The following is a 25980-nucleotide window of genomic DNA, read 5'->3' as shown; positions in this document are numbered from 1 at the left end:
TTACTGTCCCAAAGATGAAGAAAGAGTCTTCAGACCCTGCAATCTGGCTCTGACCCAGTTCTGCATCTCAGTCATTGGAAAGCTCCTATATATTAGCATGCTTTTAACAAAAAAATAAAAATATAAAAATCAGTAGACTAACAAGTTGCCATACAGAAGTTTAATTTACAAAACCCAAATTAAGTAGATAAAGAAAGCATTACTGATGATCCTTTTCTGATCATTACTATATTATGTACAGAGTCACTGAAACACTTACTCAGAGTCTGTTGTCCAAGGTTCATACCAGGGCTGCTGTTTGACCCAAAAGAATCCAAAGGTTTGGAAAGCAAGACAGATGATGATCTGAGACAAAACGGAACACAGAAGTGGACCTGAGATAAGACCTGATGGAGGCCTTCGTGCGACAAGCTCCTTCCAAGCAGGGTTCAGACTCACTGTAAAATGAAAGAAAAAAATACATATTGCATCATAATGGTTTTCAACAGTTAGCCTGTTCACATTCTGTGGAATTAAAATGACTCATTCATAACCTCTAGAGCTTTACACTTTAGAAATTTATCTGTGTAGTCCCAAACTGGGAGTGTGAGACCACCTGGAAAAGATTATACATCCCTAGAGTAATGCCATAGTGCCTTATATAAGCCAGTTACTCCTTGCAGCACAGGACAATAATATAAACCATGAGATCTAAGGAATTAGTGTGTCTGGCCAAACTCCAGATACGTCAGTTGTAAAATTCTAGGGTGAACTTCCCATTTGTTTGGCACAAGAGCTTATAGCTAGCTTCCTTGATTTTGGCCTCCCATTGCTTCAACACAGCAATTTCTATTAAACTTGAAAAACAGAATTCTGCTGTTAGTTGATGGGCTGAGTGCTGGGATCATATGTGGAATTCACCAGTTAATAGTTCACAAGTGTAACATTTTCTGGACAGAAGTTCAACTAAAAATGCGAGAAGTCAAAACATTTGAGAAAGATCATGTTGGAACAATTACTGTTTGGATTCCAAAAACAGTTTCCTCACATCAGGACGGATTTGTGACTTCCTGTACTGTGAAGAGCTACTTTTCAAAGCTCATGCCCATGACCTGCTTTTTGCATGAGGGCATTTCACAAACATCAGCTGAATCTGATCTGATACTGAGGTTTAGTGTTTAGTTTGTTTTTGAATGCAGATACTGTAATAGCTGTAACACCTTAACTGTACACAACCCAGTGCTTATTCCAGTGAACAGCAGGATGTTAAAGAGAATCTGACCACATAAAAATTGCTTCATTGAAGCCAGCAGGGGTAGTTCAGCACAATACTTACTAGTGAAGACAACCACCAAAATGATTGCCAAATCGATGAAGAGAAACTGGAAATCTCCCAAATTGCTCAGGATCTAGACAGAAATCACAACTGAAACATTGGTAATTTCTTCACACCAAAAAGTATCTTACAGAGAAACTCTATTGCATCACTTGCTTATATTTTACTCTATACATCAGGCAGCTTCCTGCCAAAGCGGATTCCTTTATCTGCAAATCTTGAGTACTCTACAACTGATAGATCAATAAGGTATGAAAATTTCAGTTTCAAAGTGCACAAGCTTTTTGTAATTGAAAGTTGTTTCAATTCAAACTTACATTACTGAATCTTATAAACCCATGAAATATTAGCTTAGGCATACAATTCTCTAAATAAGGTAACTTCTGTATGGAGTCACACACTAGTCAAAACTTCCAGCTCAAAAGGTCCATTTGTATTTTGTGATCCAATTAAACAGCTCACATATGCCACACTGAGAGTCCAATCACATTAAAAGGAAATACTTCTTTCTTTTTCTCCCTCCTAATGCTATACCTGTAGCTGCTCTATTTCAATCCCTACTTAAAGGGATTATACCATTCTAAAATAAAGCTAGAATATTTTAAAATGTTGACCATTTGTAAATAATTCAAAAATTTATATTTTTTTACTTATATGTTTATTTGGACTCCAATTGTAGAGACTCTCTATTCACAGGCATTAATTATTGCCTTTTTAAAATATATCAATGTGTTTTTCCAACAGTTAGCATAAAAAAAGCAAACAATGCTGTGACTAACATTACATTCTAAAAACTGTCTTTGGATTAAAGGTGAATGTTGCATATTTGCAAAGAAATTTGCAACTATTGCAACTATTTCTTAAATATTTATCAACTTTCAAATCTGAATTACGTTGACACTGTGCTTAACTACAATTAAATACTTACAGAATATAGCAGAGTAACACTGATGTACTGGATAATGCTGTACAATGCCATAAATTTAAATACACAGAAGGAAGTTATTAAAGCAGCACGACCTTCCCTGTCAAAACAAATGCAATCATGTAAGTTGAAAGCTTTCTGTACAAGACATTACACTCCACTTAGCAAAACATTAACTGCAACTGCAATTAAACGTATCCTCAAGCCTTGTGAGAGACACTAGGCTGAAGACAAGCGCTCAGAGAGAAAAAACAGGGTTCAGAATGGTACAATTTCAGATACAGAATCAGAAGCACGCCCACTGAACTGAGCCACCACCATCCTGCAATGTTCTCTGCCTTTACATGGCTTTCTAACAGAGGTTTTAAAATGAAGATCTGCCTGTAAATGCTTCTGTGTAACACAGGTTTGCTACATGTATTAAATGACCATGCAGTCACAACTACTGACTTCAGAAATGTTTCTGTACATCCATTACTTCGTTAGTTCCACATAGATTAAATTAGGTTCTTCTCTGGTGGACTTCTTTCTAAAATTATTATCTACCTTCCAATTCTAGGATCAAGAATCGGTCAAACTCTACCTAGAAAATTTGTTTTCTCCTTAATATGGTGCTGAGAAGCAAAGACATAGGAAGAATTTTACTGCTTGCAATTACACACAGCCTTTGTGGAAACCATAGTCACTAAGACATCAAATTAAGTACTAACACGTAGAGCCCTCTCTCATTCTTTAAGAAATGAGCTTTCTGTGGACTAAACGATTTAAAACAAAATGCTAAATCATACTTTTACATGTCCTTATTACTCAAAGTACTTTCAGTAAAGAAACATTTACTTAAAATGTACTGCTTATCCTTTACTTCAAAAGGACCTCCTGGAACATCAAACATATAATAAGACAAGGTAAATAAAATGAGTTACAGGGACATGTTTAAGCTCATAGAAAGTGGCATTACCTGATTAGCTTTGGCACACAGGAAATATTAGGTGTCCTGGAAGTGAATGGTGATGCCACAGAAGCCTCAAGTTCAGACAAAGATATACCACCATGTGCTCTCTTTAGCGCCTGCCAATTAGTATTGAAATAAAGAACATTTTAAAACATGCTTTCAGCTGTAAAACTTAATTGAGCAGTTCTATACGCAAAATAGAAATACTTACACCACAGTCATTTGCACCATCTCCACACATGCCCACATAGTAACTATGAAGAACAAACAGATGTTAGGATTCTGGACTATTCCCAAATCATAGTACGCTTAACTCATTTCACCAAATACTTCTGTATTATTTGACATGCTCTGGGTTTGTGCAAAAATAAATAATTCTTGGTGCTAAGAGCAATTAATGTTCCTATTATAAATATAAGGAAGCAGACAGAAAAGTAATGTGACTCAACCATTATTCATTTGATTAGATTAACCTGGCAATCAGCCCTCTATCATTCCAAGGTCTATAGCATCTTCACTGTAAGCAGGACAGACTTCTGTACTATTTTGTATAGCTACAAAATTTAAAAAAAAAAATAATCCTGTAAGTGTCAAAAAATAAAAATAAAATTAAAAAAAGCTTCTGAAAAATCATAAAGAAGTAGTCACAGGAGTAAAAATCTCTAGGTTAACAGTTTGAGCCTTGATGCTGACTGACAGTATGTTGACAATAAGTGAACGGAAATCATCTCATTAGTACTTCTTTAATACACAGAAGTTTGATCCATTTGTTCACTAAGCCAAGCAATCAGATAACTAAATATGCTAGTTAGTTTAGTTATTTGACACTTAAGAGTTTCATGAAAAGTCTGAACCTCGCACAACTTTGATATCCACAGCTAACCAGTAGATGGTGGTACTCTCATTCTAGGTCAGCTAATAGGCTTATTTACCAACCCTGGGAAGTGACCTTAGCCCAGTCTTGCATTCAGTGTATCAGTTATCGGCATACATTGATTTTTCTTCCTCGTCACATCAAACGCCTTGTCAACCCACCATCCCTTTCTATACTCAAAGAAATACTTACTCTACATTTTGTAAAGCTTCCACCAACTGAGTTTTCTGATCAGGTGCCATGCGAGCAAACACAGTCCCACGTAACACAAGCTGGAAGACAAAAATTTCTTAGTGCTTAGCAGGACAGTCTGTTCACCATCAAAAGTGCTCAGATTCAAGTAAAATGCTCACCTTGGGTACCAGGTCCTGAAAATGCTCTAAAATCACTGCAAATGACTTTCCATTCATTGCAAAATGGTATTTGGTCATCTGAAGATCCTCAAGGCTTTCATGGACCAATTTAACTGGAATATCCTGTCAAAAGTAGTTTAAATTTCTAGCTGTAGTGCATTTACATAGGTACTTTGTAATTTCAAGACAATACACACAGGATTATTCCTCAATATACCACACTAGTGCATGCTTCTAAGAGCTGTATTGAAAGAAAACCTCATACAACTACAGCATTTATTTACTAACAAGAATACATGGTATAATATTTCCGCTACATCTAGCAAAAGCAGTCTTAATGGATTGAAACGTGGAAAAAACCTTCTGCACAGCTACAACATCAAATCTCTCATTGAAGTTGAAGAACTAGCTCCTCAAGCTTTTATTTTTTTTTTTTACTACTTCTTGATATTTAAAAAACTAAGTTAAGTAGTACATCGTTTTTGAATTACTACTTAATGGCAGATTTCCTATTTAAGGGAATACTAAAAAGGGAAAAAACTGAACAGCAAAACTGTTTATAGTCTTAAGGGTGTAACAGTGCTCAAATTACCTCTGAGTTTATGGCTGGTGATGAACTAGTGCATCTTGAAAGGGTATCTGCATAATGCCAGTTGATTCTGGCAGCCTGCCCATCCTTTGGAGGTAGTGCTTCAGCAATAATGACCTTATCCTGAGGTAGAATCATTCCACAGTCTCTGGCCACAGAGATAGCAGTTAACATGTTATCCCCTGTGAAATAATTGCATTGTAAAAGGCTCGAGTTAAAGAAGGATCAACAGCATACAGTGATATTCAACACAAAAGGAAAAGCTAACAAAGTCTGTTTTAAGCCAGGAGGAGGACAACTGCTGAATGTACCAGTAACACCCTAGGGCCAAACAAGTCTACAGGTACAGAAGTCATGGTTTATCTGTTAAATTCCTCACCTGCACTAGCATCACCCCTTTTTAAACACTGTTATAGGTCATGCAAAATAAACAGTCCTGTTGCTACCCATTATAAGTTTGTTCTAAGGTTGTAATATTTGTGATATAGAAAAAGCCAATGCTCATATCTCATAGAAAACCTAGCACAGATAAACACAGCCCACAAGCAGGATAAGAAGCTATTTGTACAAAACAAAAAATCCAGAGTGACTTAACATAACTCAAAACAGTAGGGACAAAACCTCAGGAGGTTATGAAGTTCCATCTCCTGTTCAAAGCTAGTTATGAGATTAGACTTAAAGTTTCCCCTAGTACAAAGACCTCCAGAGATTTTTCGCCCTTCAATTCAACATGAAGTAACTTGTGAATTCTACAAAGAACTGGAATTAACCCCTTTTACTGATTTCAGGCCTCTGACTTGCCTAAGCATCTTTCAACCAAAATGAAAGGTCTGAATAGTTTCACAATAGTTTACAAACTTAATTCTGGCATACAGACAGTATAATCCCAGTCTACCGACACAAAAATTTTTACTTCAAACACCACAATTGAAGTAAGTCAGACCAAAAAAGACTAATTTTTATCTTTGGAATATGAATGTTTGTTTACATGCTAACCTGTAACCATGACAGTGCGAATGTTGGCTTTATGCAAATCTTCAAGTACAGCAGGGGTTTCTTTCTTTAGTTTGTTTTGCATTATGATTAACCCCATAAAATCCATGTTGGTTTCAATAGCATCTCTGTATAAAAGGAGGCAAGGAAAAGAACATTGGAAGAATTACACTTATTCAACATAGCCTAAAGAACCTATTTCTGGTTATCAAATTAAAGAGAAAATTTTATTTTAATATGAAGTGTGAAGAATTCACTTTATAGAAAGTGACCCAGGAGAGACCGTCATTCTCATTCATTTATACTTATTTCCTTTGAGTAAATTTAAAATAAAAGTTGTGTTTCTACTCAAACATAACTGTATGTTTTTTCAATGAGAACTCATTCTAGAAGTTACATTCTCAAAAAGAAAGGATAGTCCTGGAAAAAAGTGCTCTGAAACAGCATTCACAACCAAATTTTAGAATGTTGAGGATGCACGTCTGATTTCTTTTCCAAATTAGCTGAACCTTAACGTAGAAACAAATTCCACTGCCAAAGCTAGAAAGATTAATATACACTAAGTAAAGCAGCTCAATTTTATTTTACATGAAACTCAGTGGATTTATAGGTCTCACGTATTCCACTGCTACTCTAGATTCTAACTCCTTGTCTTAAATTCCTAGGTACTGTCCAGAGTACAAATAATGAATACACAGAACTACATGTCAATACAGAAGCCAGCTAAAGAAGAGTAGTAATTGGTTTAAACTAAAGTAAACTGTATGTGATTAATACAAAGCATGCAGCTTTTGAAGTCTGTTACTTAGCTAAAGAATAAAAAGTGAAATCACTCTTACCTATTAATAGTCTGAACTTTGTGCCATGTAAGTTTAGACTCCAATTTTCTGTGAGCAAGAGCAATAACTCGAAAGCCCTGCTTAGTGTATTCTTCCAGGACACTCTCAAAGTCAACAGGAACTTAAAAAGGAAGGTTGAGTTTAGAGTTATTAAAATTAGCCACTTTACAGCTGAGCTACACAGGAGAAAAAAATTAGCTCGTCCCTTACCCGTTTCTGGCTTACACAAGCTGGCAATCACTTCAGGGGCACCTTTCATATAAGCATCCATTCTCTTCTCCCCGAGAGTTTTTGCTATCACACACATACGTTGCAGAACTGAAGAAAATGGAAACTGGCGCACAATTCCAATCTCATAACCGGTCTGTGTAATATGGGACAGAAGCAGAAAAAGGTTACATACATAAATGCTGAAAAAAATAAGAAAAGTAGATGCTTAACTGAAAAACATACTTACTGAAAGCTCAAACAATTCCTAAAAAAAGAAAGAAAAATATTTATTGTAAATATTTTGAAGTATTTTTCCAGATACAAAATTATTTAAACATAAACCAGTAAATGAATCTATACAGCATTCTCAATATAGTTGAACTGCTTCTGTAATGGATTTCATAAAAGTTGAATATGAATACACTGCATTCATTTAGTGCCTTTTAGATTAAATAAGACATATCAGAATTTGATTTGTTGATAGGAAATTGCAAAAGACCTTTCACAGTCCAACCTGTGTCTGCTTAGCCTATGCAAATGTCATGGTTTTGGCTGAGATAAAGTTATCTTTGTAAAAGCTTGCATGATGCCACGTTTTGAATTTTTGATGAAAACAGTGGTAACACAGCAATGTTTTTAGTTGTGGCAGAGCACTGTTTACACAGAGCCAAGGACTTTCCAGTGCTGCCCTGCCAGCCAGGAGGCTGGGGGGGTATGCAAGAAGCTGGAGGAGGCACAGCCTGACCAAAGGGATGCCCCATACCACGTGGCATCATGTTCAGCAATAAAAGCTAAAGTTAAGGGGGAAAAGGGGGACATTTGGAGTGATGGCACGTCTTCCCAAGAACCTCTTACATGCGATGAGCCCTGCTTTCCTGGAAGTGGCTGCACACCTGCTTGCCGATGAGAAGTAGCAACGAATTCCTTATTTTGCTTTGCTTGTACATGCAGCTTTTGCTTTACCCAGAACTGTCTTTATCTCAACCTACGAGTTCCCACACTTTTACCTTGCTGATTCTTTTCCCATCCCGCCTGGGGGAGAGCAAGCAAGCAGCTATGTGGTACGTAGCTCCTTGCTTGGGTTAAACCACAACACTAAATTATCAAAGTACCAGGATATTTCAGAATGAGGCCACGGTTTATACCACAGAAAAATCATGTAGTAAGTTTTAAGAATGTTCATAATTTGTCAGTTACTGCACATTAATGACAGCTGTGCACATACGCTGAGTTCTGAACAAGAAAAGCTTCTATCCACTGCAGGAGAAAACTCATAGAACAACCAACCTGCTATACCCTCCTGCTACCTTACTCTGTCTTAATCTGCGTATAATCACTCATTCTAACTCCCTGTTTATAAAAAAAAAATCTGCTACGTAGATTTTATTTAATTTAGCATTTACAACATCCATCTCTAAAAAGTACAAGAGTGGCAAAATTCTATACCATGCAGTGACATTAACAAAACATTGTTCTAACTGAAGATGCAAGGGTAAGCACACCTAAGCACTTCTTTAGCACAGTAAGAATTTGGTAATGATACTACTAATAAAATGCCTAGACTCAAAAAGCATAACCAGCATAACCTTATAACCAGTCTATAGGGGTAACAATGCTGGCAATCAGTCTGCTCATCTTGAAAGTGCCATATACTGATGCACTATCTTCAACAGCACATTAAAATGTTTTCTCTATCTTTGCCATCAAAAAAAAAATCCCAGTTCTGATAATGTTTGAATTATATCATTCAGAACCATACCATAAAATAAAAGGTATTCATTAAATATGAATGATTAGTTTAATTTAACACATTGCTTTGAATTTTTATACCATTTCTTGATCAGTTGCTTGCTTGGATTCTGGAAAAAGTTGTTTTGAAGGTCGAACCACTGTTGGCATAATTCGATTATGAAGGGCTGTTTCCTCTTCTGTTGCTTCTTCTAAAATCTGTACAAATTAGTTATTTTAAATACATTAATTAACATTGATTTTCTCATAATGTAATTTTCAGGAAAACAACAGCCTTGGAAATCAGCCCAAGGCGCAATAATCATTCTAAACAAGATTTACCATGAGTATTAAGTGTTCTAATTCAGCAGTTAACTTAAGATCCACTTAGTTATTTTACACTTTTATTATATACAGTAAAATCTTGCCGTGCATCAGAAAGGAGTAAAATCAGCTGTTCAGAGGCTCTCATTTCTATGAATTGTTGCACAGCATAAGATTTAGCAACACTTACATATTAAAGCTTCCTTTTCACATTGACATACAGGCATTGCCAAAAGCCTACTGTTTCAAAGTTATGGCTTTTGAAGTCACATAATGGCATATCTCGTATTTGAAAGTGCAGGAAACACCAGATTGCTGGACTTTATGCTACTTCTCTTGGAGAAGAGAGACACTTACCCATCCTATTGCTTCAAACATCTTCAGATCAAGTGGATCCCCAGAAAGCACCCCTTCAATTTTTGTAAGTGAATGACAAGTTGCCATGCAAGCAACAAACTCAGACTTCAGCAAGCTTTCACTGCAAGCCCTCTCTTCCGGCAAAAGGAAACTGAAACAATGAAGTTATAATATACTTAGCACTCTAATTATTTAGTATGAGCCAATTCAAAAGATTTGTTTAGATTAACAGACAAGAATTGACTGTACAAGTCTCTTCACTTCTATTTTTACACATCACAGAAAACAGATCAAGACTCCGGGCTGGAATCTTCAGAAATAGTCAGAACTTTCATTCAAAAATTCTGTTAATTCACACTGTAGTTTGATTTCCTTGTACAAAGGCCTCTTACCACTTTATATGCAATTCAATTAGCTAAGCCAATTTGTTTCAGCAGCCCAAAAAGTCAAGAGTTAGAAGGGCATGATTAAGGAAACATGTTATATTTTAACTGCATGATTTCTTCAATATGAAATTAACAGGATCTCAGATTTTAACCAATTAAATTCTGCCTCAGCTTTGTAAGAGTTACAACTTTCAGTACATCTAAATCTTATTTTCAGTTGCATTCCTATAGGTCACTGCAGAAACACAAACATTTGATCACACTGAATATTCCATTCTATTCTGCTGAGGCTGTTAGAGCACAACTACATATCAAATTTGCTATCAACTCTTTTCTCCTTACCGAGCATTTTCTACCCGTTGAATTCCCCAAAGATCCAAGCCATCCTCAGTAAGCGTGCCAGTCTGAAAACAAAACAAGGGGAGTGGCAAGAAAAAAAGAGTTTTCAGAACGAAGTTATCTTTTGGCAGAGCAAAAATTTACAATTAATGAGACATATTACACCTGAACAATATGTTTTATTTCATTTTCACTTAAAAATCAAGCAGATACAAATAACTACTAGCAAAAAAGTTAGGCAGGTAAGTTCCAACTTTGTTAAATACCTTAAAAAAAACATTCAGAGCAATTGTGCCTCTCCTTAGGGGCAGAACACAAGAAACAGATCCGTAAAATCCACACTCAATAACTCAACATCTCTGTATTTGGGGGGTGAGGGCAGCAGAAGACACGTACTTAACCCTTGGTACTACTCTCTTACATAGTTAAAACATTAACTGGAGTATATTTACAACACTATTACAAAAATATTTACAAGGGAAATAATAAATTATGATTGGATATTTAAGATTTCAGATAAAAATCTCTATGAAGAAGATCAAATGGATTCTGGATGGTGGCATTACTGTCTTTTAATCATGTCTCTGTTAAATAATATTAATAATACTCTGGTTTGGCTTTTCATTGAAATAAATGTAAATGAGAAACAAGACTGGCCTCACAGTTCAGACATCAAGAAGCCTGTGTGCAAAATAAAAGCTCGTAAAACCCACATCACTCACAATTTTGGGTTGCCAGTAAGTCGGGACTTAGCAGTCTTGAAATAAAACACAAACTGTATATTATAAAAACTTTTTAGAGCATACTGTAAATTAAGTAATTTAGCTGATGCTAAACATTTAATACCTGGAAGTTAAAAGAACAACAGTAACCTAACTTACACAGAAGTAGTGTGTTTCCCTGTAGTTACTAGTGTATACGAAATCCCTTTTATTACACATTGTCTTTTCAGGTAGCAACACAAAGTTACAAAGTTCACCCAACCTTATCAAAACACACGAGATTCAGTTGGCCACAAATATTTATCCTCTGTGGGCTGATGCAGAAGATACCAATTTTTTTCAACCGTCTTTGTGCATAAACAATGCCAGCAGTCATGGCAGCAGGGAGTGCTGGAGGCACCGTGATAGTGATTATGTCAAGAGACTCGATGATGATGGTATGAGCTGGAACCTGCAATACAGCTCAAATTTAATGAAGAACTCAATACTCAAGAGCATCACTGTCTCAATGAAGTGCTACAACACCGTTACCAGAAGCAAAATCTACGCGGTGCTTTCACTAGCATAGTGGGTTCTGGAGTGCCCAGAAACCTAGCATATCTTCACCCACTCAGTATCGACCATGATAAGCCAGTCCTAAAATACACACAATCCATAACTTCAAGTTTCCACTCTTTTCCCTGCAAAACTTTAAAACAGCAAATAAGTAATGCAAAAACTTAAAAGAAAAAAAAAATTGAAGTTATCAACTAACCAATTATCAGTTTCTTGAGACTTCTTCACAGCATACTTTAGATTTGCTGTACACAATTTCTTCCAACTGATTATCAGTCAGATGGCAATCTTATGTCCAAAAAGGAAGAAAAGATCAGGTGGGTAACAAACCCATATTTCATCATAATATATCCAAAATTCTGCTTTTCTACTGAATCTTTTTCTCAGTAAGCTTGCTTTGTTTGTTCCATTGACAGAAAATAAAGCAAAGATACTTTCACTTAAGATCTAATTGTTTCTCATCATCTGAAGTGTGATGGAAATCACAATCAATGGTTTTCTAAAATAAGGTGGTTCTGGACAAGAATATAGTGAAATGAAAACATACCTTCTTTAAGATGCTATTGACAATCGTGTAAAGAAACCCAATGCCTGCCACCACTACCAAAGAGAGGAGAAACAAGTAGGCATCTCTGTAGAGTTTAAAGTCAGTTGGCTTTGGATATAGTATGGAACGAACAAGCTGTCCTTTAGCAGTACTAAAGCCTAGAAACAAAAACAAATGAGTTATCAGAAGTATAAACAAGAAACAAAAACTATTCAAAGATATTAAAGCCTTCAAAGAATCCCTTAAGCTACTCATTTCATTGAGACTTTTTCAACATACAGTAGCATATTTTGCAACGCTATAATTAAGGTGCTTCAAAAATGTACACGTGTGTCATACGTGTGCTTCTCTCCTGTGACAAGGACATGCAACAGATGTAAATCAACTCTTGCTCTACAGGGGCAGTAAACATTCAAGTGGTTTATAGTTTACTATCATCCTATTTCATGATGTTTTTCTGAATACTATTTTTGTAAAACAGAATCCCTAACCTCTGTAGTCTGCATAGTTGTTTTTAAATAGAAAAAAAATATTTATCTGAAGCTAAACCTTTAAAATATTAGTATGAGTAAACACTTCTGTAACAAGGGCTAGACAGAGCAGATTTTAGGCCAACGTTATGTGCTTTGACAAAACCATGGACCAAGAACAGCATTTTGTGTTGTCAATGACTCCATTAAAATAAGTGGAGTCCACCACAAAGCCAGTCCAATAGTATCATAAGCCTTTGAAAAGAGGCACACATAGTTCAACCAACCCATTAAAATAAAATAGACATCTATGGGGCTTGAAAACACACAAAGCTGGGTCTAAAATTAATGCTGAAGACTGATTCACATCCTTATTTGCCACCTGATACTCCCCATACCATTATCTAGCTCTGTTACTGTTCTAACAGACATTTATCACATTAATTGAGTTATTTATCCACCCACAGCAACGTTCAACACAATACACTGAAGTATCAGTTGACATACACCTAGAAAACTGAGTATTAGGTTAGCAAGTGGTAAACTTAAAAGTCTATACCTGTTCTCACTACTAGAGCTTTGACTAATTCTCCGGTATAAAAACGGGTTTGAATTACATTGGTTCCACAAAACAAAGTATGTCGCTTATGCACTTCTGGACTGTATATTTCATCTCCCATTGTTTTGGGGTATTCCGAAGGATTTGGCAGGTTAATCTTCGTGACAGGAACACTTTCACCTTAAATGGAAAAGGAGTCTCTAAGCAAAGTAAAATAAGAATAGGCACTTTTTTCTTCACAACTTCAATTAGAACAATGCGATTTCACTTCAGCACAGATACAGACTTACAGCAGAAGTCTTCTTCCTTACAGCGAATTATCAGACAATCCTTCACCTGTTAACCTCAGCTCATCAAGGTCCTTACCCAACTCTTACTTCAAATCAGACAGGTGCAAAAGACAGCTCAGAGAAAACAGGACAAGCTTCCTTCTACTGCAGTGCATCACCCCATCTTCAGTAAGAAAAACTAGAAGCTGATGGAAATTATTCCAAGCTCCTTTAGTGACTGAGTATATTCAAACCAGGGCAACAATTTTATCTGTTGCTAGCAGCAGGAAGAGGCTCAAATACATTAAAAGAAATGAATGTGATAAAATACACAATCTCTGAAGTACAATTTTCTAAATGCTGCCAGTTTGGACAGATTATCCTAGGAATAACAAAAAGGCCATTCTATTCATTCAAGCTGTTCTGCAATGACATCAGGTTTCTGGTCTCAGAATATACAGGCACCAACTTGAGAAAATTATTTTGTTTTTATAAACAGTGCAGAAAAGCCTACTCACTACCATCATTCTTGACAGCGGTTGAAAAGTTTGTGCTAAGAATTTCTGAAAAAACACTGCACAATTCAATCTGCACTGAGAACACCAAGTCAAGAGGCAGGAAGACATACCATTAAAAAGAAAGCTTTTTCGACAAGAAACCATCACTCATTTTTGGAGTTGCCAAGCTCTACCAGGCAGCTGTTGCAGATAAGCATAAGTACGTAAGTACTTATGAGCATAACTAATTGCAAGCACATACACATTTGAAGCAAAATAAGCACTTCTACTAGAGAATGCTGGAAGCTAAGCATGCACAGATATGAAAGTGTTTTTAGCCACACAAAAGTGTACCAAATTGACTTTACCTGTTAACATGCTTTCATTTACAATGCAAGTACCACTGAGAAGTACTGCATCACATGGCATAATTGTCCCATTAGATGGAATCAACATGATATCTCCAGGCACAAGATCGGTGGAAAGGATTTCTTCTATTTCTAAGCATCAGAACACAAACAATTTTACCTGAAAATAGCCACCAGCTACAGAACCCAACAGATCCTCACATAAGGATAAGATCCAGGTGGTGATATTTAAGATTCTATTCCACTTTATGAATTGCACTATGAAAAGTCTTTGAAAAGGTGAAACAATAGCCACTGATAAAACCAGTTCTATCACAGATTAAACCCTAGAGTAGATAGTTTACCGTAAGAAAAGAAAGTAGTCAAGATCATAAAAAATATTAGCAATAAAGTTCATTGTAAAGACCAAAGTCCAATACAAAGGCATGCCTTACAAAATGGAACCTCACATCACAGCCTAACCATCTTTGGCTACTGCAGCATCCAAATAAGCAGAAGTCCAGAAATTAATTTGAAGCCTCTGCTGTGTAATAAAATGTAATGGAAACCCACAGCATGCACAGTCTTTAGACCAAAAAAGAAATTACAATGATAACCACATACCTGGAATGGCAGGTATGAGAAACAGGAAAAGTACCTCATCGAGAGCAAACCCAATAGTCTCTAAAAATACCATCCAGAAGAATAACGCTAAACAGATGACTATCCTATCTCAATTCCACTTCACAAGATCTCCTTTTCTCATGCAGTTTTGCTAAGAAATGCAAACATTTCAAACTGATCAAAGAACAGACGAAATAACACTCACACGTAATGGGCAATTTAAACTCAACAGTCCAAATACCTGTGAAATTTACCTTGATTTCCTCTGCAGACAGAAACCCTGACAATGCTGTGAGCTGCTACCATGTCATGTAACATAACATATTGCTACAAGGGGAAGAAAACATGTCATTATTTTGAAGCACAGCTTTTCTTCTAAATGCACATTATACCTCTACAAGCAAAGATTAGGAGATTCTATACTAATACTTTTAGAACAAAATATTCCTTTAAACTTTTTTTTAAAATTGTTTATGAAAGTATGGGCAAATAAGGTTCAAGTGCATCAGCCTGTACAGGTTCCTACTTTCAACAGCATTCTGCAAAAAAAAATACTGTCACAAAATATTATCAAAAAATTTGCTCGTAAACATACATAAGCAAGAACTGTAGTATTTGTATGAACTTAGATGAGGGAAATGATTTATCTTTTTCACGTGTGTGCATGTGTCTCTGGTCTGAATTCATGCACTGCAATTTAAGGATAATTACTACTTTATTTTTTATTACCTACTGCTAAGTCTACACAGAAAATTCATTACTAACTTCACCTACAAGTTTGGCTGGTGCTCAATTACATCAGACTTTTCAAATCGAAGGAAACTATGCAAGATGGAACCAATACAATCAAATTCAACTTGCTATATAGATTTGCATCTGAGTTTTACTTAAGTGAGGCCATGTTTCCGTTATCTGAGAAGGAGGCAGGCCAACCTGCCAATTCAACAGCAAGGCAAGTCAGCATAAAAGGGACTCAAGAGTACCATGGGTCCAAATTCTTCCAGATCAAAACACAAAAAATCCCTAACAAGATTCTACCTATATACTTCTGAAAAATTCTTAAAATTTGTCACCATTTTCATATGAAAATAGCCTGATAAATAAAAGCTGAAATGATGCATGTTTTATTTGAACTTACCTTTCTAATGGTGTAGAGCGAGCTAACAATGGATATTACAGACATAATCACAATTGCTAATGCATAGTAGTGATATTCATCAGTGATCCACAATATCACACTGAACAACTGAAAAATGTAAAAAGGGTTGAGAACCTGGAAGAACGACAGAACAATAAAGTTACACCAAAAGGTCACATGCTTTCTTAGAAGAGTTAAAATCCTCCTCAACAGAAGACAGAAAACTTTCAATCCTTTACACCTGATATTTGTCTGTTTTGCCAATCTGTTCCCTCTGTTTCACTGATTCCTCAACCCTTCAGAAGTACAGTTCTCATTAAAACAGCACATGAACACATACTTTTAAGATTGCATGCACCTTCCCCTACACAACAAAGCAAAATTATAGATAACTTCCAGATTATTTTAAGAATTGTAACTTACAATGCATCAGATATTTACTTCTTATTAGTAAATATATTCTTACCCATTAGCTCAGGTTTGAGATTTTTTGTTCAAAATGTTCTAATGTATTACCACATGAATAAGATGCCAGTTACTCAAATCCATTTAATACAAGGAAAATGAAACAAACAAGAGTATATGCAAAAAACCACGTTTGATTCAATAATTAAATTGTAATGCATGATCTCCAGGCTGATAGGGCAGAACACAGTTAGTGGTTTTAAGTATGAAATGATCAATAAGAAAATAACATTTGTGGCCTTTCAAATAATTCTGACACTTTTTTTAATGTCCTTAGTAAGGCAGTACATTGTGTACTCTGAAGAGCTTGCAGCAAAGGCCTCTTAAGTTTGGAGCTCTTGGGAAAAGAAAGTCTGTATCATTTGGCTTTACATTGCCGGGCTCTGGAGGAAGGTTCTCATTTCATGTTATTATTTGAAGACTAGTCTAAGAGCCACTGTACTCAAAGTAGCTTTTAATTATATACTTTTTTGTTTGTTTGTTTGTAAATATAAGATCTTACCTCCTTAATCAGAAGCTTAAAAATGTAAGGCACTTTCACAGCAATTTCATTTACTCCATAGAACGCTTTCCTGCATTAAAGAAGTATCAAAAGAGACTTAAAATTTTAAAGACCTTATTCCTTTTTAAATAATTCCATCAGAATGAGAAAGTATAAAGTATCATTTAACCCATGGCCCTTTTTACCACATTTATCATTTCAAAAGGCATTCATCATAAAAGGTTTATCCAGTGAGATATTACACATTTCAAATATGAAAGTAATAGTCATTTCAATTGAAACTGTACCTTCATTTTTCTTTCACAATGAGATTTCTCTATAAACTATGCACAGGTCCAATCTTAATATGTCATTCTGAAAGCCAGTCTGGGGTTCTAGCTAAAGTTCAAACAAATGTTAACCCTTAGCCTTAAGTAAGATACTGTTCTCATGGTTCTGTGTCTTAATTTTATCCTTAGCATGATGAAATGCAAATCATGAAATTGGGAAGCAAGAAATTGATTCTGATAGGATCTGAGTTGGTTTAATGACACAAAAGGCTTCATCATGTCAAAGTGTATTCTTAAGGACATGTAGGAAAAGCCACAAATCAATAGAAAGCGGAAGGATCAAGCAGATGCTTCCATATTTAAAACTCTGAGAAAGTCTCATTTGGAAAAAGAACAAGGAAAGCAACAAAACCCAGAAGTAATCCAGAATGGTCTCAGAGACTGGTTTTTACCTAGCATACACATAGGAAAAAGTAGAATACCCTACATCTTCTGACAGCCTTCTTTGAAGGAAGTTTAAGGGACTGTCTGTAAACACTACCCATTCTCAGTTGCCTTCTAATGATGTTAACATTTGGAGCAGAGGTAATTGAATGAAAAAAACAACTCTTCCCCCTGATAGTGTAACATTACCTGTACTCGTGCATCCCTTTTGTCAGCCCTCTGCTGTGTTCATTATGAATTGAAGAACAGAACGTAGATTCATCTAGTCCTCTAAGTAGTGGAAAAAGTCAATGAGTTATTTCAGAAACCTGATATTTAAAATTAAGTGTACAGCAACAAGAGAGTGCTGGGCCCTTGCCAAGAGCTACATTGTATTAAAAAAGAACAAAGACAGTCTAAGGATTAATGCTTTTCTAGCTATTTTTGTCACGTACCTATAGATATCAGAGAGATGTCAGAAGCATTTCTCTTACACCTTAGGATAGTCATACTTTCATTTCAGTTATAACAGAGTTACATGTCAAAAACTAACTAAAATGCTAGCCTAAGTAGTATTCAAAAGCCTGTAAAAAGAATATATGAACTAGTTATAGAAAATATATGAAACCAATGGGTATTACAGTTTCTTTAAATTATCTACTTCATTTACTTCTAACAAGTACTACAAGTATTTCAGAAACAGTATCAATCAATTTATCTGGTAACAATCAATTTATCTGGTAAGCAGTTCTGCAGCATCTTGCTATCAAAATTTTATCCGTGAATAGGTAAAATACAGTCTATATTTCAAGTGCTTCCTCAGCACCGGAAGACTCATCTTCATAGGACTCCTACATTGTGCAAGAGGAAATGTTATGATTCAGATAGAAGACCTGCAGATAAGAAAGCGTACCTGAAACAGTATCATGTTCACAGTTACAAGATTGCTGTAATTAAAAAACTCATTAAGGACATATCAAGTCCAATGTCCAGATATATTATCTAGCAGATATGCTTTGGATGCACAGGAAAATATCACTGCCTTCCAAGTGGCTTTCACACACATGAAAAAACAGCACTACTCAGCACAAGGGTTTGTTTGTTTTTTGTATTGCATAACCATTAAGTTACCTACTAAAAAGGATTCAGAGCTGTCCCAGTGAAGAAAAAAGATATTGTGCATAAATAGTACAAATTATTTCCATTCTCTAGAACATGGGGAGAGGAGTTAAATACCCTCACTACTGCAAAGACTTGGACCATGTTTCTGGCAGCTTCTGGTAACATCTTCATATTCTCTTAATTTTTATGTGTAAATCTGGCCACAGGTTTACCAGGTTTCCCTATAATATTTCAAGGTTAAGAATTTTAAATATTTTTACATCAATATATAGTTGTCTTCTCATAACTGTGTTTTTTGCTCCGTTCTGTCTCAAACAATTTTTCTTTTTCCTGAAAAGTGGGAAGTGGGTTTAGGAAGGGCCCCTAAAACGAAGTGCTTTATATGCAATGTGCATATCATGTGCAATGTTCATGCTACGACAAAGCTTTTAGCAGGGTGTTATCTCATTCCCTAGCTGCAGTTCTCAGCATAAGCATTATCTTCCACTCTCCCTTTCACTATTTAGACCCGGAACTGCCTTCTACTCTATTTTCTCCTGGAGTTTTTCCTCAGAAGCTCTTTTCTCCCAGTTTTGCCCAGAAAAGGAAAGTATTTCAACTCTCAGTCCGTAGTGAGAGAAATCAGCATCTCCACCTAAGTGTTACAGAACTGAATTCCCAAGGCATTAAATAAACCCCTTTGGGCACATACTTTATTACATAAAATACTCATCAAATCACCAAGGGATTCATTTGACTTTAGCTAAAACAAAACAGTCATACAGGGTCAAAGCTGCATCCTCTTTGGCTATGTGGCCAAGTCTGATTTAGTTTAAGAACAATTACACTTGCATTTCCTGTGTTTAAAACAGGGACCTTAACATTGCTATGAAAAGAACAATGATACAAAACTCAAGCTCTCATAACTGAATTAGTTCCCTAAGAAATCTTAATTTGCTTCCCTTCTGTATAGTGATAACACTTTAATTATGTGATCAAACCGTTCTGTCTTCTGGATACCTCCATAATTAACTGCACAGAGTAAAATCATCTTCATTATATGGTATTGTGCTCAGATCCCAACCGTACCTATATTGCTTGCACTAGGGTTTTATTACAAAGCCCTCTGTCTAGTGTCCCATCTCTTTACAAACTGATTCTCTATCAGGTCATTAGGTAATACTTATTTCTGTTTTTACATAAGAACCTGAAGAGTAGCTTAAGAAAAGTATCGCAGTGAAAGCATCTGGTCTGAATGCACTTCTGAAAGACTTCTCAGAAAAATTATATTCAAAAGTTCAGCTATCAATTCCCAGGTGATATCTAGAACTTCACCACACGATCATACCTAATTCACTTTAGAGAAAAGTTACACCAAACTCACTCACGACCCTGTACAGAAGTGACCTAGTACTCTGCAAGTCTCAGGTGTCTCATATGAGGCTCTTTCCTTTCTTCATTATCCTGCTGCTAACTAAATACTGGCTTCCAGCTCAGCTACACTACCTGACTAAACCCATGGTCAGGCTGAATGGTTACTAACACATCACACAAGTGAGAACTTGGCATTTTAGCAAGAATGTGATTGAATGAATGCTCACAGAACTTCACAGACATATCTGAGATTTTTCAGAGGCTTACAACTTGGCTGAGTTATCACAAGGACATCAAAAGGCACAGTCAAACAGTGAGCAAATACCAAATTTCAAGTCACTGCTTTCATGCTAAAGAACAACACTTATTACTAAACTTGTGGGGTTGTAAAAATTTCCCCTATACCCATTCTAAGCAAAAAGCGTAGTTTCAGTTTGATCTTTATAATCTCATCTATGGGAAATATTCTTTTTGAACAGTTTAAATTTAGCAACACTACAGGTATATAAACAGGATCCCATAATGTAAAATGACAAGCATCACTACCTGCACCGCTGTAATTCATGAGAGGCTTAACATGAAAAATGTATACAAAGCTTTTAATTATTTACACACAAAGTGAGACATTTCCACCCTCCCAGAGGAGTTCTCAATTTCATAACTGCCTGTATTATGATCATTTCTTGTAATTGTTGTCATTGCTGATAACTTTATGAATTATTTGTACACACTTTTTTGGAAACCAGAAGAAACATTGACAGAATAGGTTTCTTCTTATGAAGTTTTGGTTACTTTTTCTTCAGTCACTGGTCTTTTTTTTTTTTTTTTTTTCTGTATGCAGTGCTTTTCTACATGATGGCTCAGTGCAACAATCAATGATTTAAGTCGAAAAGGAGATGCTACATTTCTCATCTGGACTTCTACTTGTAAGAAGTGGTTGTCAGAAGTGAAGAAGCCTGCGTTCGTTTAACTCGTTAGCACTATAGAAAGGCCTCAGCAGCACCACCAGGAAACAGAATTTTCTTCTTCATCCCTGATGCCATGCAACAGTGCTGCTGGGTAAGAGAAATTACAGCACTTCGCATTCAGCAAGCACAGCTGGTTTAGCCACTAAGAGGCATTTCTATCAATGCAAAAGACCTGATACCATTACTAAAGAGCGATCAGTTTCAGCTCAGCTGGACTAAATGTAGCTGCACAGACCTACACAAAGGTGAGCAACAAGGTATGCAAATGAACTCCCCTCTTCCTAGATACTCCTTCTGGGCCTAGCTCAGCAGCAACTCAACAAACAACATATTCCATCAAAAGGGAAGTTTTTACAAGTTTATAGGAGGAGAACTGCTGCCTAAAATCAGGTGCTCAGATTCTCATACACACCTAGAACAGGCAAGAAGCCTGCAGTGGCATGAAACATGTCACCCTATGTAAGTCATGCTCAATAAAGGTAAATTAAGCTAAACACAGTGTGACTCTTGGAAAATCTCTCCCCTCTCAGAGTGGTTCCAAGACTCAATAAGCTGAAACAGCTAGTCAGAATATATTATTTTTCACGTTTTTAGGTAAGTTATATTACCAAAAATGCAGTTTGAAGTAAAATACAGAAGAAAAAAAATATTCTTACCGTACAATATCAAAACTTTGAACTGAATCATTCCAGAAATACTTCACACTGTGATGCGTGAAATAACGAATCTGCAAGGGCAACAGACATGAATATCAAACTGGCACCACTTAGCACCTCTCTTCTGATTTGACTTTATTTTGGACAGTGATAGAAACTGAATTCTGAAAACCTACACTGAAAACTGAAAATTTTTCTTTCAAAATAATCTTTCAAAAATTCTACAAATGGTCCAGTAACAACAGTCACTGAGGAAAAGAACTCTGTTCCACCTAAGGAGTCAGGTTAGCCTCTTAGACAAATGAAGTAACTCACATACTGTACTGTGTTGTGTATGCCAACTCAAGATACTATTCACACATCCTTTGAAAGTTAGCAACTGCAGTACTGAAGGTCTACTTACAGGCAAATATTTTTTCAAATCGTTTTTATTCTCTTCTGCAGCAGATTCACAAAAATGAACAGCATGGCCATTTGAAACCTTGTGTACAATAGGGTCCGGATTCTGTAAAGGATTGGCTCCCAAGGAAGGCATAACGCGAACTTTTGCACAAAACCATATCTTGAATTCATCCTTAAGGAGAAAAAAAATGAAAAAAGGTTGATTAAAACAGAATTTCAACACCACGTTACTGCAGTAGCTGTAGTAAAGTCAAGCAAAACAAGTCAACAGGTGACAGAGTCTATACAGAACTAAAGAAGTTATCTTCAAATTAATATTAGATGACTTAAGAATACATCTCTTTCCACAATTCTGAAAGAATGTTTTCTGCGCTGAAAGGGTTGAAGGTTTTGTGTGTTGGTTTTTTTTTTGTGGTGGTGTTGGGTTTTGTTTTGTTTTTTAAAGTCATGAATCTTAGTACTTGAATTTTGACATTTTCAGCTCTTGAAAAAATATTATATTTGTTCTGTAGTAGATGGGACTACGAGATTTCTATGCATGTAGCTTCATCCACCCTGCAACTTAAAAGAATTAAGGATATATACGAAGATAATAACAGGGGACTGCACACAGCAATAGCGGAGGAAAAATATAATCTGAAATCATACTACACAAGGACCTGTACTTTTACCTTAATTTGGCAAAAGTAATGTTGCTGACCAAGACAGGAAATAACCTGAAAAACATGTATCAGGTTATATGAACAATGTAGCTGCTCTGTAACTTCTGATGAAAATGGTATCCATTCATTTAATTCTCAGAACTCAGAATCAAGAGACTTTATTTTCACCATGTTCTCTGCAAACAGCTGTTAGTCTTCCCATATGGGCAGCAAGGCTATATATAGTACCAAGGAGCACAGTTCTGCATTTCTATAAAACATAATAAAAACAAAATCCTATCAAAAAACTATAAAGTAAAATCACATCTACCTGGCAGCCAAGAATCTGTACAATTTTGCACGCAGCAAGAGACATGAAACAACTCCCAACTTGCAGAAGCACACCCCCCTATCTATAGGCTTACGGTTGTTCTCAGCAGAACCACTTCACAGTCTTTAAGCGTCGTCCTTCTGCACGTTGCTTTCACACGCCACTCAGGCATCCAGTAGAGGAGGAGGAGAAGAAAGCCACCAGAACAGATCACTCCTACAGTAACTAGCACCAACTTCCATCGACATAGCTCATAACCATAGATCTCCTGTACAGAAACAGAGAAACAAATAACAAGCAATGAGCTTGGAGCAGAGAAGATAGGGGACCTCACCAATGTATACAAGTAACCAAAGGGAGAGTGTCAGGAGGACGGGGCCGGGACCTTTTCAGTGGTGCATATCAACAGGATAAGAGGCAACAGGCACAAACGCAGCAAGTTCCATCTGAATACGAGGAAAAACTTCTTTATTGTGAGGATGACAGAGTGCTAGCAGAGGCTGCACAGAGAGGTCATGAAGTCCCTATCCCTGGAGATGTTCAAAAGCCATTTGTGCATGATCCTGTGCAGCGCGCTCCAGGTGACCCTGCCTGAGCAGGAGGTCAGACTAGATTATCTCCAGAGGTCGCTTCCAACCTCAGCCAATGTGTGCATGCACATGACTCAATCTTGATTGCTCCAGCTTGGGAAGCCAACAATAGTTTTTCATAAAATGCAATATTAAAGGGAACCAGATTTTAAAACATTTTTTTCCTTTTCCTCTTCTGGAGAAGGTAAAGATTTTTTAAAACATACTACATGATAGGGAGGTAACAAAAAGGACTGGTTGGCTCAGTCAGAAATACAAAAATCAGTAAAAGCCTTGCAAATGGAGAACATACACACTGTTTAAAACACTTCATTATAGGACCCGTCTCCTTTCTGGACTGCTCCACAAAGACTTAGCCTGTAACACAACTCACCCTAAGTCTCAGAGAATGATCATGTTTTTGGCCATGGCCAGCACACTACACAAGCAAGTTAAGCATTTAAGGAAAAAAAAAAAAAAAAAAAAAAAAGCAAGCACATTTGGTTTTTCTCAAGTGTAGGTTTTAGCAGATTAGCATTTGATTAGCTAACATACAGTTTTGGATTACTGGTGTGAACAGATTTTCATAATACTTTCTAAAAAGCTATGTAAAAATTGTAAACTTGTACATTTGTAAAATATTACTTCGTAGTAAAGGAACTGGATCATTTTGTCTGCTATTTAACAAGAAGTGCTATTGTGAAACATTAAGAGACCACAAGCAGCACTATCCAAGGTTATGTACCTTGCGCCAGCTGGAAAAATCCTCTTCTCCTATTAAAAAACCCACAGAGTATTAAGTGTGCCTTGGTCAAAGGCATGTACCAACTTAACCTGATGACAGCTGGGAACAGAACATAATTCAGTGGCTTACTAGATGCCGTGCTGCATTCCTGAGTTTCGCATTACATCACTAGATTATATTTCCTGCTGCAAAATGGCACTGAAGTTCTCACTGAGTCCCACCTGCATTGTTCATATTAACACCAACTTTTTGCATACTTTTGAGAATTTTCATTAAGCAATATTATGTTTACTAAGAAAAGGCTTTTCAACATGTTTGCCTTGTAGCCTTCTCAGCTTACAAAAAAAAAGAGACCAAACCCATTATTCCCTGATATCCCCAAAACACCGGGGGTAATATTAAATTCTTACCATGAAAAACATGGAGGTGAAAGATAAAGGGAGAGATTAATGCTTCTTTTGGGACAAAACAAAGTTATTCCCTCCAAAAAGAATTTATTTTAATGATCAAGCCATAAGCAGTGCAATTTGACTTTCTGATGTCAGGTGCCTTTACCTACTCTGTCTGAGAGGTGCTGTAATGAACAACTTTTCCTAGCAGTGTACATGAAGAAAGTACACGGAATTCAACTTGCAGGAATTCATCTTTTTAAAAACAGAAATCCCTATATAGCCCGAGTATTTTCTGCTGTCTGTAGAAAGGATTAGAAATTCAAAGTTCAGCTGGTGCTATATTTGTCAAATCTAATTGCTGCATCTTTCAGGAAGAACAATAAGAAATACCTTTGCTCCATCAGGAAGCAAAGTTTAAATGCTACCAAACACCCATAAAACTGTTCTGTGTTTTAGGGAGTGGGGTCTCACCTGAATAAACATGAATGTGCAAGAGTAAGCAGAACTAGATTACGGATAATTAATTTGTTTTTAACAACAAGAAAAAAGCTCCAGTGTTTGGAGAAAGAATACCTTGTTCCACCTCCATTTTCCTTTAAAAATTGCTAAACACCAGTATCTGTTATCTGTTGTATTGCTGACCTAAGCACAGCCAAGCCAGCACCTTTGCAAAGGCTTTCAGCAAAAACATTCCTTATCCCGAGACTAGATTTCATAATACCTGAAAAGATTACAAGTACAAAACTGTTGTTTTAAATTGACTCTGTATGCTTCCTGATGGAATATGCCTCATCTAGACAAAATCATAAAAATGCGTTTCATTCACTATATAAAAATAGAGTACAGAATTAATTACCATCTCATCCTCCTCTGCTTTATTGACAAATTTCTTTTCTTCTTTCTCCATCTTTAGTATGATATGGAACTTCGCAACTGGAGATATGGAAGACCTTTAAAAACAAAATAATTAAAAATTGAAGCAACATTACTGATTCTATACCTAAGTATTAGGATGATTAGAGTTTTTTTTTCCTTGAAGTACATACACATAAAACACACTGACAACATATGAACATAGATCTTGAATTTGCATTGTACTAGTTTCCAGAAGTAATGACCCAAAGAGCTCCAGTAAAATATTAAGATTTAACACAGGATGAAGATAAGCGAAATATTGCAGAAATGGCCGGCTTTGAAAGAGAGAAAAGTGCTTGTACTGATTTACCTTGC

General features: G+C 36.2%; 1 protein-coding gene across 5 annotated transcripts in view; it reads right to left on the bottom strand.

Annotated features, from left to right (window-relative positions):
• ATP13A3 (ATPase 13A3) overlaps window positions 1-25980 on the bottom strand; it is a 55886-nt gene that overhangs the window by 11751 nt on the left and 18155 nt on the right. For 4 of the 5 annotated variants that reach the window (XM_084529878.1, XM_084529879.1, XM_084529877.1 and 1 more), the window contains 27 exons: window positions 25607-25700; window positions 23139-23312; window positions 22074-22244; window positions 21671-21741; window positions 17782-17862; window positions 16880-16949; window positions 15913-16047; window positions 15029-15101; window positions 14172-14303; window positions 13038-13217; window positions 12009-12166; window positions 11169-11357; window positions 10188-10249; window positions 9460-9610; window positions 8881-8997; window positions 7298-7315; window positions 7051-7204; window positions 6841-6961; window positions 6005-6129; window positions 5012-5190; window positions 4420-4542; window positions 4259-4338; window positions 3404-3446; window positions 3199-3308; window positions 2244-2340; window positions 1316-1388; window positions 260-437 (listed from right to left, as the gene is read on the bottom strand). In XM_084529878.1, the coding sequence (XP_084386004.1) occupies window positions 260-437; window positions 1316-1388; window positions 2244-2340; window positions 3199-3308; window positions 3404-3446; window positions 4259-4338; window positions 4420-4542; window positions 5012-5190; window positions 6005-6129; window positions 6841-6961; window positions 7051-7204; window positions 7298-7315; window positions 8881-8997; window positions 9460-9610; window positions 10188-10249; window positions 11169-11357; window positions 12009-12166; window positions 13038-13217; window positions 14172-14303; window positions 15029-15101; window positions 15913-16047; window positions 16880-16949; window positions 17782-17862; window positions 21671-21741; window positions 22074-22244; window positions 23139-23312; window positions 25607-25657 (3116 nt within the window). In that variant the 5' untranslated portion in view covers window positions 25658-25700. Of the gene's footprint in view, window positions 1-259; window positions 438-1315; window positions 1389-2243; window positions 2341-3198; window positions 3309-3403; window positions 3447-4258; window positions 4339-4419; window positions 4543-5011; window positions 5191-6004; window positions 6130-6840; window positions 6962-7050; window positions 7205-7297; window positions 7316-8880; window positions 8998-9459; window positions 9611-10187; window positions 10250-11168; window positions 11358-12008; window positions 12167-13037; window positions 13218-14171; window positions 14304-15028; window positions 15102-15912; window positions 16048-16879; window positions 16950-17781; window positions 17863-21670; window positions 21742-22073; window positions 22245-22743; window positions 22997-23138; window positions 23313-25606; window positions 25701-25980 lie in introns of those variants that run through there. The other variant, XM_084529881.1, reaches the window with a different exon arrangement.

This window comes from Aythya ferina, assembly GCF_964211825.1.
Source record: "Aythya ferina genome assembly, chromosome: 9".
Lineage (NCBI taxonomy): Eukaryota > Metazoa > Chordata > Aves > Anseriformes > Anatidae > Aythya > Aythya ferina.
The sequence above is the reverse complement of the archived record's forward strand: the minus strand, read 5'-3'. Positions and strand labels throughout refer to the sequence as shown.